This window comes from Labrus bergylta, chromosome 6 (genome assembly GCF_963930695.1).
Source record: "Labrus bergylta chromosome 6, fLabBer1.1, whole genome shotgun sequence".
In the NCBI taxonomy this organism is placed as follows: domain Eukaryota; kingdom Metazoa; phylum Chordata; class Actinopteri; order Labriformes; family Labridae; genus Labrus; species Labrus bergylta.
In genome coordinates this window covers 5,719,214-5,734,539 of record NC_089200.1, presented here as the reverse complement: position 1 = coordinate 5,734,539, position 15,326 = coordinate 5,719,214, and the positions used below count along the sequence as shown (strand labels likewise).

At 39.5% G+C, this 15,326-nt stretch overlaps 1 protein-coding gene across 1 annotated transcript; it reads right to left on the bottom strand.

Annotated features, from left to right (window-relative positions):
- Nucleotides 1–225: 225 nt before the first annotated feature.
- Nucleotides 226–14,486, bottom strand: LOC109997161 (mitochondrial adenyl nucleotide antiporter SLC25A24). The gene is made up of 10 exons (XM_020651551.3): nucleotides 13,963–14,486; nucleotides 11,245–11,371; nucleotides 11,022–11,109; nucleotides 9,121–9,232; nucleotides 4,968–5,126; nucleotides 4,128–4,280; nucleotides 3,836–3,943; nucleotides 2,912–3,079; nucleotides 2,630–2,780; nucleotides 226–1,935 (listed from the first exon to the last, which is right to left on the bottom strand). The coding sequence occupies exons 1-10, from the start codon at nucleotides 14,140–14,142 to the stop codon at nucleotides 1,754–1,756; spliced, it is 1,428 nt and encodes a 475-aa protein (XP_020507207.2). The 5' UTR covers nucleotides 14,143–14,486; the 3' UTR covers nucleotides 226–1,753.
- Nucleotides 14,487–15,326: the final 840 nt, after the last annotated feature.

Here is a 15,326-nt window from a genome sequence, read left to right as displayed (position 1 = left end):
CGCCCATGAAGAGAAACTTTTTGGAATGACGATGATGCAATCCATCCTGCAGACATTGTTGCTCCGGCCACAAATCAGAGGATTCTAACAAAATAGACTGAAATATGGAACAAGAGCTTTCTCACATGAATGCCTTTTCTATCCCTCAAAATGTCTTGTCCTTTGGATAGAGTAAAAAATGAATGGGACATTTGGGCAACAAAAAATAAATAAGAGTAGCGTGCATGACTTTCCATTGTCTTGTCTTCAGACTCTTTAGTTTAGTTTGGACTGTTCAGCATATCTTTGCATTCTGCTGATAAACATATAAACAAGAACAGGATCCCTGAAATAATCAATTTTGTCTCATCAACAAAAACAAACCCAGAGCAGGATTATCATGTTACAGTCTTCAAACTAAAGTTTTGGATTCATGTCCTTTCAAATTTCTTTTATTCCCTTCTTCAAAGCAGCAGAGCCACGTCTGAGATCAGACAGTTAAAGACAGGAGGGTTATACATCACCGGGGGAAAGGGTGTTATGTAAGATCTAAACGGGAGTAATCTCTACTTAAAGCCTCGGGTCAAAACACAAGACTGGGGGGGAGATTTTTCCACATGGCTTGTGAAACATCAGAAGCTCTTCCAGAACTAGTTTTTGGATTTAATTTTGTTTACACGTTTTGAGAAACTTCAAAATAATCGCAATTTGATGAGTATACATTTTAATGATACTTAGTTGAAAATAAATGCACTCATTGTCTGTTTTGTATTCAAATGTTTAATAAACGGAAACACTAGCATTAACTAAAACAAATATTGGGGGAAAAAAGGCAAGAAAAAATGGGGATGGGAGAGAAACAAACATATAAGGCACATTACTCTCCTGTTCACCAAATTCACCCAAAAGGTGCAATAAAGATGGAATATATATATATTTTTAAAAAGAGACCTTTGTGGAGGCAACAACACCAGAGTGACATCCATTCCCAAACGCACCGAGCAGAATGTGTATGAGTGAAGAGTAAACACCGTACTGCACTTCAAAGGTTTCCTCAGATTTGGAGGTGAAACAACTTCCACTCGCACCTGAACGTAACTCGATGTGTTGAGATCAATGTGTGGTAATGTTCAGAAGATGTGAGTTAACTTTCTGTCTGCTTACTCCTGATGAAGCTAAAGATAAATAAAGTCTACTCCACCAAGGGTTCCGCTTTTTGAAGGAAGAAGGTGCTTTTAGGTCAAAGACTGAAGGAACCTGTGACATAATCCTGGTGCGGTGATGTAACGTGAGCAATTCTTAACATGACTGATAAAACATGATATCTCTGCCCAAATCAAAAAATATACAAAAGAAAAAATGCCTTTAAATCACAAATAACCTCTATCAGTGTTTTTGGTTTTCTTAATGTCCACCTCTTTGTTTGCAGAAAGTAAGAGTGAGTTGACCCGGACACTGACAGCTGACTTAAATCTTTACGTGTATTTTAAACGCACACAGTTGGAAACATTGTAGAAGTCTCATTAATCATAATAAGCCCTTTGTAAGTGCTGCAGGAGTTTGTAAACAATATCTTCTTCTTTTTTTTAAATGGCTCAAAAGTTTAGCCAAAGTCCTGCGATCACTTTTAAAAAAGCCTCTACAATGAATCCAACCTGCAGCACTTTGAGTCCAGACTTTGGAACAGATCTTTACATGACAGTCGGGTATAAAAAAAATAAATGCTGCATCTCCTTTTACACTCTCATGGACACAGACAAAGACACTGTACTGCCTACTTTGAAATGCCCAAGCCAGACCGCATGTTCTCATACACCACGTAGCTGATGCTGACAGCCGGTATGACCTTCATGAAATTGGGCAGGATGCCACGGTAAAGTCCAAAGAAGCCTTCCTTTTCTATGATCTTCTTCACCATGAGGTTCATCGGCAGCTGCTCTGCGCCCTCCAATGAAGCTGAAAGCACAAGAAGAAGTTGTTTTAATACAAGAGCACTTTGAGTGCTTTAAATTAAGTATTCAGTCCGCTTTGTGTGACAACAAAGACAATCTCAAAGGTTTCCCTGTATGTCTCTGTCCTCTTGTAGTACTCTCTATTCATCATTGCTTCAATTCAATTCAATTTATTTTGTATAGCATCAACTCATAACAAGTGTTATCTCAAGACACTTTACAAAAGAGCAGGTAAAAAGACCTTACTCATTGTTATGTTACAAAGGATTCAAACCTTTAAGAACTATCTTTGAACCCATCGTTTGTGTAATAAGAAAACCGGCCCAGATTAAATACATTCCTCAAAAAAAAAAAAAAGGAGGAACACAATCAATTGAGAGTTTAGGAATTAGTAAAATCTGAATTTCCCCCCTGGCATGAATAAAGTATTTCTGATTCTGTGGTCAAAATATCGTAGAAAATGCTCAGATATATTCCATGGAAGACACGAGACACTCTGCAATAACGATCTAAAATTCACAACAAAGAATTGCAGTTTATTCATTGGCCTTTGGACTATCCTGGTAATAACTCATATGGCCACTCGGAGGCCACAGAAATCAACTGCAAACAAGCGACTGACTTATTCCCATGAAGAAAATATGCAGAACTAGTTAGTCAGTTTTGACAGAATTTGAATGAGCTTTGGTTCTCTGTACCTTGTGCCTGCATCCTGGTGCGGATCAAAGCTAGGGGGTAGCTGGCCAGCTGACCACACGTGCTGGATATGGTTCCACAGCCGAGCAGCACCAGAATCCCGGGGTTAGCTGTTTCACTGGCGTAGCGAGACAACCAGAAGTTCTTCAAGCTCTGGAGAGGAAGGAGCAGTGTTCATGGGAGTCTTAAAGACTGTTGTTTTAGACCTTCACTGTTTTGATGACAAATAATGTCGCATATGGAAGTGGAGCTTTGTTGCTACATCTAAACAAATATAAACAAACCTCATAAACTGCCAGATCAATGCCAGCGTACGGGATGATGCCCAGAATGTTGGGAATGTAGCCTTTGTAAAACGCCTTCACTCCCTCCTTCTTCAGGATTTTCTTGGCACAATCAGCCATTCCCGTGTACTGTCCGGTCTTCCTCAGGGTCAGGCGGGTTTTCATCACCTGAAAGGTAATCAGTGAGGTTATTCATGAGCGGGCAGCACTCTTACTGACACGCTGCTGTAGCTAAGGACGTAGCCTTCAGTCTGATAAAAGCTGCTCACTTGGAGAGGGATTTTTGTCTTCACTTTGTCAGTCTCCATATTGAGCCTAACTGTCCACTTTAGGCCAATAATGTTTATAATAATTAGTGTTGAGCAGCATGACAAGTACAGGTACTATTTAGCAGCATAGTCCACATCCCATACAATCAGTAAAAGCACTGCGTTTAGGAATCCAGTATGTGGTGAAAATATCACCGTTCAGAACAAACTGAGCCTACAGATGTTGAACTGGCTGCAAGGGTATTTTGCTTCGGGGTTTTTTTATGTCTTAAAACTTTATAAAAATAATCTGAATTGTAATCCTTTATAACCACACTGACTTTAAACAAACTAAAGCCTTTGTTGACTGTGAGGAAACAAACTGTGAGGTGTTGTAAGTTACCTATCCAGTTAGTTTAATATTCAAAACATCCTCAGGTTCCCCTGTCATGTTGTTAATTAATACTAAGTCATGTTGTTTCTAATTAAAGAACTGAAGACACATTAAAATGTTAATGTTGATGTTGATTCACCTTAAAAATCCAAGTAAAGAAAGCTGCAGAGATAAATACCATCCTCACATGTTTATAGAAATGACATCACTAACTGTAACTTCATGGCTTTCTCATTAGTAAGACATCAAATCAACCATGAACATAAGGTAACCTCTGCTCACCTCCATGGGGTAGATGGCAGTTTGTGCTGTGGCTCCAGCCAGTGATCCAGCCATAAACCTCTCGTGGGTCTTCACCTTCCCCGGCTCACTGGACAGAAGCTTCTTATACTGAAGAAACACGGTGACACGGGAGCATAGCATGAAATAAACAGAGAATTGAGGGTCATCTAACGTGTTACTGGTCATTTCTATCAGCTGAATTGTGAGTTATTATAAATGTTACTATACATCAAAAGTGCCCGGCCTGAGTTATATTCTGCAACTCGTTTTAAAGGAAGTTAAATGGCGTTACCTGCTCATAGGCCATGAATTTAATGGCGGTCTCGGGGGCGATCTTCAGAACATTGATACCGTTTCCTCTCCACAGAGACGCCAGGCCTCCTTCTTTTAACATTTGCTGAAAACCACCAACCAGGCTGATCTTGTTGGTCTTAGAGGAGTGCACCTGTAAAATTAAAAAAAAAAGGGATTTATCATCACATTTTCCACAAAATCAATGGAAACAGCTTCTTCACAATAAAATGTAGTCCTGAGCTGATTCAGCTAACGACACAAGTGTGCTTTAAAAGTGTGATGTTACTATTCCAAATAATCTGCACCATGATTTCATTAAACCACTTATTCTGTTTGGTCTGAAGTGAGGTCTACCTTTTAAAAGCAAGTTTCATGACACCTGTAACCAAAAACTAATTCTAAATGTTATTATCTCCCCTCGTGGTTGTGTTGTATTTTACTGGCTGATTCCTCCTGTGTGTGGTCACCTGAGACGTTCATCCTGCCTGAGCTGTGCACATACTGTATGTGCAGTGGAAGGGAGCCTAGATGGCTGATTTGTTAGCTACTTCCAATATTATGTGTGGAAAAAATCTGTTGTAATCTCGCCAGATGTTTTATTTTGTGCATATTAACACCTGTACACTTTACAACCTATCCTGGTTGGAGTGATTCTTCAATTAAAGTCAATGGTTGTGATCCAAGTAATTCAGTTAATATATGAGTGAGGCAATATGTGAATAACATTTTTGATTTTGTTATGTTTGCCGCCATCTTGACTGTGAGGGAACAAGGAGGGACGTGCCATTCAACGTCTCTTAAAGCTGTTAAAGAAGAACATCAGACAGAGGGAACTCACCTGCATGAACACCTTCATCCTGTCCAGCGGGGCGGTTCCTGTACGGGACACGGCGCCAGCCATCGCTCCCGCTGACAGCTGCCTCCACCATAGACCGGTCGTCTTCTCTTCCTCTGTGAACTCATCTGGGATGGCGAGGCTGTCACCAATGTCCAGCACCTTCACACACACACACACACACACACACACACACACACACACAACACAGTGTTATTTCATGAAAGGCAAAGAGACATTTTAAACAGTTAGCATAGAGCTAAAAACGAAGTTACATAGGTGCAAAATGTGCTTTGATTTGTGAGGGTCACATGCACTAAAGTAATTATTCAATGTTCAAAAGGAATTGAAAACCACTGGAAGCCTTTTTTTTGGATTCATTAGCCTGGCAGGACAGGACCAACGTCACCAAACGTCACGTCCTAATTCAAAATCTTACATAACCACTGCTCCATGCTGTGAGATCAACGTCTCCATTACATAGAGGTGTTTCAGTGACATAACTTTAGCAACACTCTGCTACTGCGGCACCATCATTTACAAGATTTTAATTCAGTTAAAAAAAAAAAAATCATTAAATGAAATGAAGGCTTGCATTGTTATTAATGATTTATGGTAACATCGACGCCTGCACAAACTAGTCCAGACTACTGAAGTCTTTCTTCAACAATGAAACTGCAGAAAAATGAAAAACACTTTGAAGCAACATTAGACACTTTAGCTGAAACTGTTAAAGCCAGTGAAATCTGTCGTTGTTAAGTTTGAGTGACCAGTGAGGAAAAAGATTTTCACAATTTAGAGTTGTTAAAAACATTAAGTTACCGTGAAACCAAATATAAAGGGTTATTTGAGGTCAAAGTTCGTTTCAACATTTTGGGATTTAACAAAATTCTTTAATAAATGAGACATTTTTTTAGACAAAACTTCAGCATTTTTAGAGGAAGTCTTCTAAAAATTGGTGGAGGTAAAGTTAAAATAACAAATATATGACTGAGCTGGACAATAAGAGCCACAGCGCACTGTATCCATGGCAGTTCTGTACTGCTATGACTGTTACGTATCTGCAGACGGGCTGCTTTGGCCGATATCAACATCTAGAATCTGTCATACTGTATTGATTGAGTTCCACTAAAAAAAGCAGATCTCTCATCCATAGTAAGTTGTAAGACTGAACTGAGAAGCTAAACACACAAGCCTACCATGTCCACCTCCACCTCATAGATCGCCCCATCATCTTCAAAGTCGATGAAAAACCAGCTTTTCTGTTGTTGCTGCTGCAGCAGAGCCATGGCCGACTCAAGACTTTCAAAAAAAGAATCCCAGATCAGGTACAATAACGTCCCACTAACTCCTTCCTAAACGCTGATTCTCAGACGGATCGATTCTTTACATGATTCTAATGAAGAGCCCGGTCAGATGGCGAGGGCCTGAGGGGAGAAACGTTGAATCCCAAGTTGCCAGTAACCATCGGCGTAAATACTGGTGGGAACTTCTCACTGCCATAGATGGTACCACTGATGCCTGGTGTCCCGTCGTGTTCTGTTCTGGACTCACTTTCTCTCCCCGCTGAACAGTCCCAATCCCACTGATGAGTTAATCCTACGTTAGGTCAGACTGAAATTAGCTTATCTCGGCCTCAGATTAGCAGCCACAGGTTTATTTGTGGGTAGCGCCAGTGAACAAAGGCAGCAAACGTCAGAGATTAGCCATTGACTGGGACTGGGCCGTGTCTCAAACATGCAACCATAATCAAATTTTTTTAAAAAGTCACAGAATATTTAAACACAGACATATGAATCTAATCATGACCTATGAGTGGAAAAATGAGGATTCAAAAATGATTTCCTAGACTAACTGGCTGCTAAAGGTTAAGGAGTGAAATACTGTGTTTGAGATTGACCTTCAAAAACAAGGAAGGCGTCACTTCAAAAAGTGGATCTCAAGGATTTAAACTTTATTGTGGTATATAGATTTATGAAATAATTTATTCTCTTCTAATTTAAACTTAAAATCAACCTCCGTTCCCAAGAAAGGTAATCATGAAAACAATGAAAGTCAAGCTTCTTAATCAACACAAATCAAAGATCAGAAGAAAACTTCAGGTTTCTCTTTTTTGAATACTTAAAGAGTTCCTTTATTGTCTTGGCATCGACATCGAGGCCCTTTAAAATATTTCTTGATGTGTTGAGCATCTTCAAACAACTCCAGGAAGAGTTCCTTTCTAATCACTATTTTGATAACTTTGATTCTTTTTTACAGACTCGATTTAAATCAGTATTTCCAAACTCCTCCATGTGTCCTCTCCACGCCTGACTATTTCCTCCCCTTGTCTCTTAAAATGAATGAATGAGTCTAATCTGTTGACGTAGACGTACTGAGCCGCTGCCAAACTCTTCGTCCAAATCCAATACCAGCTAACAGCTCCCTTTCACAACCTTCCCCTTTGGCTGGGACATTTAAAGGACGCTGAAAGCAACAAATAGAAAGTTAACTGTTTAGCCTCCGTGTTTCTTTTGTTCAAGGTCAAAGAAATCTTCTAACTTCTCATTCCCCCCCCCCCCTCTATGTTACAGCGTGCAGGACCAGCTGAGACCGACCTCTGCACCAGAATAGGCTTTTGATTTTATTAGCAGTGTAATGGCAATTTTCCATTTTTTTCCTTTGCTCCAATTATTGCCATTACCACACAGGTAGGGGTGAAGTCTTACGCAGATGCAAACAATGATTTTCCAGCCGTTATTTAAGTTGGTTTATTTTATAAGGTTTACTGAAGTGACTTGATGGAGATATGAGAACAAAAAACATACTATTTCCAGTGTAGCCAGTAGAATGAATGAACTGTAGTTTGTCTGAGTGCTGGTCTGAAACATGAATGCTGGTCTGGTGAGAACTGTCTGTGCTCCCCCTACCTGTGCCCTCCCTTTCCTGTCACCTGTGCCACTATATGTACACGCCCCTGTGCATTCAGTGTCCCTAGTGGAAAATAATATATTCAGATAAATCTAATCTAATCTATACAACATGCCAACCATAAACACAAAATGGCTCCTACAATAGGCTTTTTTTGTTATATTAGCAGCTTTGTAGACATTTCTGTGTGCTTAATAGCGGAAGAGGAAGTGAGGACACTGGGACAACAGAGGAAGTGAGGACACTGGGACAACATGCAAATAAAGTCCATTTATAGTAACCTCATGGAACCCTTCAAATTATATAAACAATAAGGGTGACATTTTCTAGCTTTAAAATGTAGTCAAACCCAAATGGACTGAACATGTCAAACCTATAAGACCTGATTTTATTTGACTTATTGGAGTACATGGGTGTTATTTCTTTCATCCGTTAACCTGCTCTGTATTTTTAATTTTCTTATTTTCTTTCTCTATCCCTCCAAGGTGAAAGCTTCCTGTGTTCTTTTGTAAATAATTTCAATTTAATTAATGTCATGTTGCTGGAATATGAAAAAAATCTTTTACCCCCCTCTTTCTGCAAAGAAAGTGCTCCAATGTTTGAAAGCTTGAGGGAGGAGTCTTGCAATTATTTTGCTATTATGTGTGAAGAATGCTAAATAAAAAAATAAAATAAAATATGTGAACAAGGTGAAAGGGGTCAAAAAATAAATGAAATTGAGTTAAAAAATAAAATAAAATAAGACATGAAAAAAGATATTTGCTCTGTTGTCTCTTATTCGTTCTCCACGTGTCATTGATTGAATCTTATTTTGCAATACAGCCGATCAGACCTTTATATAAGGACTTCATCTTCCATTAGAAACGCACTGAAACCATGTATAATACCATACGCCATGATGCGTTATGATACACTTTTAGTGTCCCCTTGGGGCTTTGTCTTGGACTCATGTGCTGCTCACACTGATCCGCCTCCACAGTAGCATCGAAAAGACAAAGAAGAAATCCACAGAGAAGAGAAACAGAGAAGCACATTCCAATGAAAGCCACAAACAAAATCTGCATGTTGTTCATGCTGGTGTACTTCTGCATGAACAACAAGAATAAGAGAAGAAGAAAAGACCACCACACTATGTGAATCTTTTCATTTAACAGATCCACTATTACGCCCCCCCCCCCCCCCCCCACACACAGTCTCATGAAAAGAACACAGACAGTCCAGGTGCTGAGTCATGGCCTGTCCTTACCGTGGAGTGCTTCCAGTAGCGGATGATCTCCTGCAGGTCGGTGGCCGGGTTAAATAGAAAGTGCTCCCTCCATTCATTCCAGTCCACAGTCATGGTGCCGTCCACATCGATACTGTGCAGCAAGACAGCACAGACAGAAAAGTGTTCAAATGTTTGCGTTATTTCAAGAGGACATTGAAGCAAACATCACCAACTAGAGCTGTACGGTTAGGCCGATCAAATCCAATCTACTCATTTTGTCTTGCTCATTGGATAAAGTGTCGAAGAGTTCTCATTGAGAAAAAAAGATGCATTCAAACGTGACATGAGATGATTACATGGTTACTAACTAAACGTCTTATAAAGCGGGGAAAGTTCTCAAACTGTTTTTCAATTGTTAGAATCCTGAAACAAAATTAGGATAGCCTGCAGTGATGACTCCACCCAGCCAAGAATCTTTAGCTGCCCGTGAAATCACAGAGCGCAGTAAAAAGCGCAAAGTAAAAAGGTACTAATTATTTAACTCCCTCTGTTACACACAAACCATTTATCAGGTTAAAGGTCATTATTTACACGTCAAGTCAAACATCCAGGAGTCCACTTTACTAATTGATGGATTACCAACAATGCCTATACTCAAAATCCCATTCCCTTCCCAGAACAACTATGTGTCCATCCTTACGTGTGCTCATTTAATGAGAGACAGAGAGAAAGAGAGAGAGAGAGAGAGAGAGAGAGAGACAGAAAGAGAGACTGTACAATGAAATGACAAAGATTGTAATCATTTGTTGATCATAATTTTTCTGTACTGCTTTGGCAACATGGATTGCTGATCAGTCATGCCAATAAAGCTCATTTGAATTGAATCGAATTGAGAGAGAGAGAGAGAGAGAGAGAGAGAGAGAGAGAGAGAGAGAGAGAGAGAGAGAGAGAAAGGGAGGGAGAAAGAGAGAGAAATATTTGCCTAATAGCACCAGATAGTGTTGAGGCAGAATGCAAATTAGTTCGGTGACAAGTGCTGAAGACGGCCTTCATGCAAAGCAACACAAATTTTAGCAGAAAAAATGGTTTAAATAAAGTCCAATCTAAGAACAAATAAGAATTAAAAATCCAATAAATATATAGATATATTGATGGTTTCATATACATTTTCACTTCCTTCCTCCATGTCCTCTCTATGACTCATCGTCCCTCAACGTTCGCCTTTCCTTCATTTCCTTCCTCAGAATGACTTTGTCTGTTATTCATCATCAATCGCTCTCTGTGGTTTTCAAATAAGAAATCTTAGTCTCTGATTCACCGTGTTGTGCACATCCTGCTTCACTTCTCTTTCTACAGAGAAACGTCCAGTGTGTGCTCCTGATCATCTGCAGCTTTGCACTTTGTTTAAACAAATGTAGGGCACTGTGTAAACAACACAGTGCAGCAAACCTGTTGTATCTGTTTTAATGAGCTTGTCCTGAATGACTGGAAAGGCTGATGACAACTCATTAAAAAAGTCCTTCAAACATTTTTAGTAACACCGCCTGTGTGTGGGACAAAAATACATGACTGATACATCCATGAAGAAAGGGACCATTGTCTTTTAGGACAAAAATAAATATGACTGAATGAATACATGTAGAATCATGCTAACTTCAGTGACCATGTGAGAAGATGCTGATTCACAGCAATCTGCAGAACCACAGTGAATATTAGCTGACGATAAAATGTCTTCTGGTGAAATATGTTATACCTCAGTCCCTCACACTGACTCACACCATCAACATCTCTCGACGTAAAAAAAAAAAAAAAAGAAATAAGAAGAGGAAATTTTAATTCCTAGGTCCCAGGATTGAACTCTTAACCATACAGCATGCCTGCTACTGCAGAGGGACCTTTTAAAAAAAAAAAAAAAACAGGAACAGAAAACGCAGAATCACCTTTGAAGGATCTTGCTCGCCCCCTCTTTGCTGATTTCCAGTCCAAGATCTTCAAGTGCCTGCTTAATCTCCACAGGGTCCACCCTACCTGTTGGAAATAAAGCAAATCATCCTCACATTTTGTCACAAGCTGAGGGAGAAAAAATACAGAGTGAATGTTCTAAAATGTCACTAAATGTTTGTTGAATCCACGAAGCTGAATGATGAAAGATTTGCCGCTCACCATCGTTGTTTTTGTCCAGGCTCTTGAAGGTGAGCTGTAACTTCTTCTCATGGTCCTTCAGATACTTGGAGAACTCGTTGAAGTCGAGCCGGGCGTCCTTGTCTTGGTCTCCGGCAGATACGATTTTCTACAGACACACACAGAACACGATCCATGCGGTCAAACAAGAGGGTCTTAATAGTGCCAGTTGGTGACAAAATAACAGAGAAATGTGTCTTCACATTAATTGATCCTATTTGTTTTTATTGTATGCTTTCATGATCTATTCTTTAAGTCATTTTGGTGAATGTACATCTTAATTTAAAAACGTTATATGGGTTCTAAAGCTGTGTACATAAAGACTATCTTTGTTTGTTTTAGGGATCGTCCTAGATTAAGAGAATCTATTCAGTTTTCTTCATACGCTGTGCGGCAGGTGCTCAAAGATAAATAGAAGCTGACCCACTGAACAGTGTCAGAAGGTTTGATGGGAATCTAAAGCACAGGAAAATGTATCAGTGAAATACTTTTACAGCAATCCATTTTAATAAATGAGTCATCGCAAATTGACCTAATCGTATTTGAAGATATGAATTATTCCTCTGAATAAAAACCCTGCTGACCATTAGAGGATGTCGGGAAAGCAGCCAGTGTGCATGACATGTTACTACCTCTTTATGAGGTGTGGGAATCACCAGAGGCGCCACGATACAATATTATCGCCATACTTGAGTCGCGATACGATATTACTGCGATTTTAAACATTTTGCGATATGCTGAGAATCACGATACAATATATTACGATTTAACTGCATATTATGTCCACTACACTAAACTACATCAAGAACTGTTTTGTCAGATAAGAAAACATTCTCAGTCTGTTCATCTCACTTCAGTTTTTTTTATTTCTACAGAGTGAGAGTCGAGCCCACAGACTGACCAACACTGTGATCAAAGTGAATCCTTTTAAAGGCTGCATGCACCTCACAATCTGAACTGTTGGTGTTTTACTTTAATCCAACTTAAACATGATTTTATTTTTCTCTAAAATATCGATTATTGGCTTCTATGAGACGATATAATAACGCAACACAAAATATTGCGATACTATGCTGTATCGATTTCACCTCTACTCTATATCATATCACTGTTGCATAATAAAACAGGTAGAGATACACCCTTGATATGACACCTTTTTACACACAGCAGCGACCTCTCCTAACCTTTTTTTTTCCCTGACTCATACTTTTAAAGTTATCAGTCTCACAGATCAGGGCGAGGAATGTGAGATTTATTTGATTAGCAAAGGTGGGACTGTCCTGGGGCTCGCCTGCGCCGACTGTTTGAACTTTGAGACAGTGTCAGATACCCTTTGGCACATTTTCTCTATGCACTCCTCTCTTTTGGTGAGGACGCTGTTATGCAGAGAAACCAGATTTCCAGAGAAGACTCCTTGTTAAAAATTGGCTCCGGGTGACTCGGTCCTATTAGGGAAACATGTTAAAAACTATCGAGACAAGAAAGTGGAAGTCATGAGCTTCTTCCACTTCAGTCTCTTTGTAATGGGCCTCTCAGGGACCTTTTGAGGACCACAATCTATTTCACATTGAGGACTAGATTTTGGTGTCTTAAAAACTTCCAACCTGTGCCGTGAGCAGACATATTGAAGCATTTAGGGGATCTGTGCCTTGCTGAAAGGCAACTCAATTGTAGCATTTAGAGAGAGCAGACAACCCTCTTGTTTATCTTTCTGCTGAGTATGAGTCATGCATTACTAATAATAATAATAATAATCTATCAGTGAGAGCCATCAGACAGAGACAAAGTCAATCTGGAGATATAATGAGGATCCTGACAAGCTAGAACTCGCTACTTAGATTGTGTGATCGAGTCAGAAGCTCAGAACAGCTTCAGAATAAACCGTGTGATGACTTTGTTTTACAAACTTCAACAAAGTCTTTAAAGGGCTTGAAAAAAAAAAAAGGTTAAATTTAAACATCTACCATGACATGATATCTCCTTCTGTATGAAGATCATGTGACAAGATGGATGCTCCAGAAGATAAATTGACCTTTTGGTAATACTACTTTCTCATGTCTTTGTTTTTTATTTTTTTTAAATGCATTTTGTCATTCACAGTAGCACAGATTAGATTAATAACATGAATCTGTAGTTTGTAACTATTGCCATTAAATACATGCTGCTTCAAAGTACAAAGCACAGTTCTGAATCTGTTCACTTTTCTATTTATATATACTGTATATTTATTTCATCAAACTAATCTATCAAGCACAAATGGCACATTTAAGTGGTTCTGACTCTATTTCAGGGTTCTTCTGTTTGTTTTTAATCCATATAACCTTATTATCCAAAGACATTGACTGTGTGTATTTAACAAAACAAAACATGCAACTGCAACATCTTTGTTGATTTAACATTTTCCTGAAATTTTAAAGAATAATCTTCAAGACATGAACTGATAATTAAAGTACTTATTGCTGCATTCCTGTAGAAACCAAAGGGTAATATTAATTTAAAAACATCATAGTTATTAAAGTAGTGTTTATTGAGTAGCCTACATGTACTCTATTCCTTATAAGACCAGTAAATAGTGTTAGCATTAAGGGTTAACTGCATTATCTCTGGATTGCAGCCTGTTTCGTTTCCTCAGTATTCGGGACAACTTTCTTTCTCTTTAAATGTTTGTGTAAAGTTTATTGTATCCAAAGTTGTCGCTACCTCTGCTGCTCCTTCCCCAGCTTTGATACCCATGGCAGCCAGGCCCGCCTTCAGCTCGGACACATCCACTTTCCCATCCTTGTTGGTGTCCAGTCTGGCGAACAGCTCCTCGTACACTTTCGACGCATCGTCAGCACACTGGCAGTCCGTCAAAAACAGCTTCCTCACGGCTTGGTACATGGTTGAACTTCAAATGAAAAAGTCTTGGGCCTGTAGCTCCAGACAGACAGCAGACTGTGCAGTGAGGCTGCAGTGGAAACACGCTCACACTCTCACACACACACACACACAAATTGAGTCCTGCGGCTGGCACTTCTGGTCTGAAGCAAGGCGCAGGGAAGCCCCGTGTAACTTCAAAGAGATTTTCCGAAGATAATGAGTCGCGGAAAAGTCCTCCTAAGTCGGTGCAGAGTCCGATAGGCCTCTATAAGAGCTCTAATGCTGAATTACAGAAGTATGTGTGTGCGGATGAGGTAGGTTGGCAGCGGCGGGCAGAAGGGTGGGGAGAGTCGGTTTTCCTCAGAAGACCTCCTCTTTCACTGCGCACACAAACATTACAGAGACACACCCTTCAGCAGGAACTACACTCTAAGTATGTTATTTCACCGCGTGTCTCACATGAGATACATGACATTTTCATTTGCTGCTGGTTTATATTCTTATGCATCCCCAAAAACATCTTACTTCCTGCTTTTGAAGTTATTTCATGTTGTGGTTTTGTTGGATAACGCCACGCACTCACACGCGTAAAAATACGCATATACAGTGAAGGCCTGTGGTCCTTGCCCCCATAGCAGGCTACACAGTATTAAGTCCATGTAGGCAATCTGATTCAGTTCAATGACTCATATCCTCAGGAATCTGACAGCTGCTCCAGGCAAAAAAAAAAAAAATCCCTCAATTTTTTTTAAATGATTCTTTGATGTGGGAAGAGGCAGAGAAAGTGATGACAGAGGGAGGGGGGGGGTCGCTGCATGTGAAACAGACAGTTTACAGTGACACAGACTTTGCAGTTCAATTAAATAGCAAACCTGCTTTGCATTTCTGAACACCTTAAGTATTGCTCCATCTTTAAACTTTTCCCAAACTAAAGTCGTGCACCAAAAGCTCCCAAAGAGACTCGAAATTACCCTTTTTAGGGTCCATGTGAGGTTTTTAAAAACCTATTGCTATTTATGTCATATGGGGTTGTGCAGGTCTATTCGCATTATGAATACTTTACTTAGTCTGAGAATAATGTGGGTAAAATGTTTTCTAAAGTTGTAACCAACAGAATAAAAAAAAGGGTGATTTGCAAGTTTTTTTTTTTTTACGTCTTGAAAAAGTGCAAGTCAACTGGAGCTTCGCGGCAGTGTCAAGTTTGT

Bases quoted from the DNA above. Each gene is read 5' to 3' on its own strand.
- LOC109997161 (XM_020651551.3), bottom strand. From the start codon at position 14,142: ATGTACCAAGCCGTGAGGAAGCTGTTTTTGACGGACTGCCAGTGTGCT. The intron at 5,127-9,120 runs GTAAGGACAGGC...GTGTGTGTGAAG, and splicing joins GCTACTGGAAGCACTCCACG to GTGCTGGACATTGGTGACAG. The intron at 4,281-4,967 runs GTGAGTTCCCTC...TTAATTTTACAG, and splicing joins GGATGAAGGTGTTCATGCAG to GTGCACTCCTCTAAGACCAA.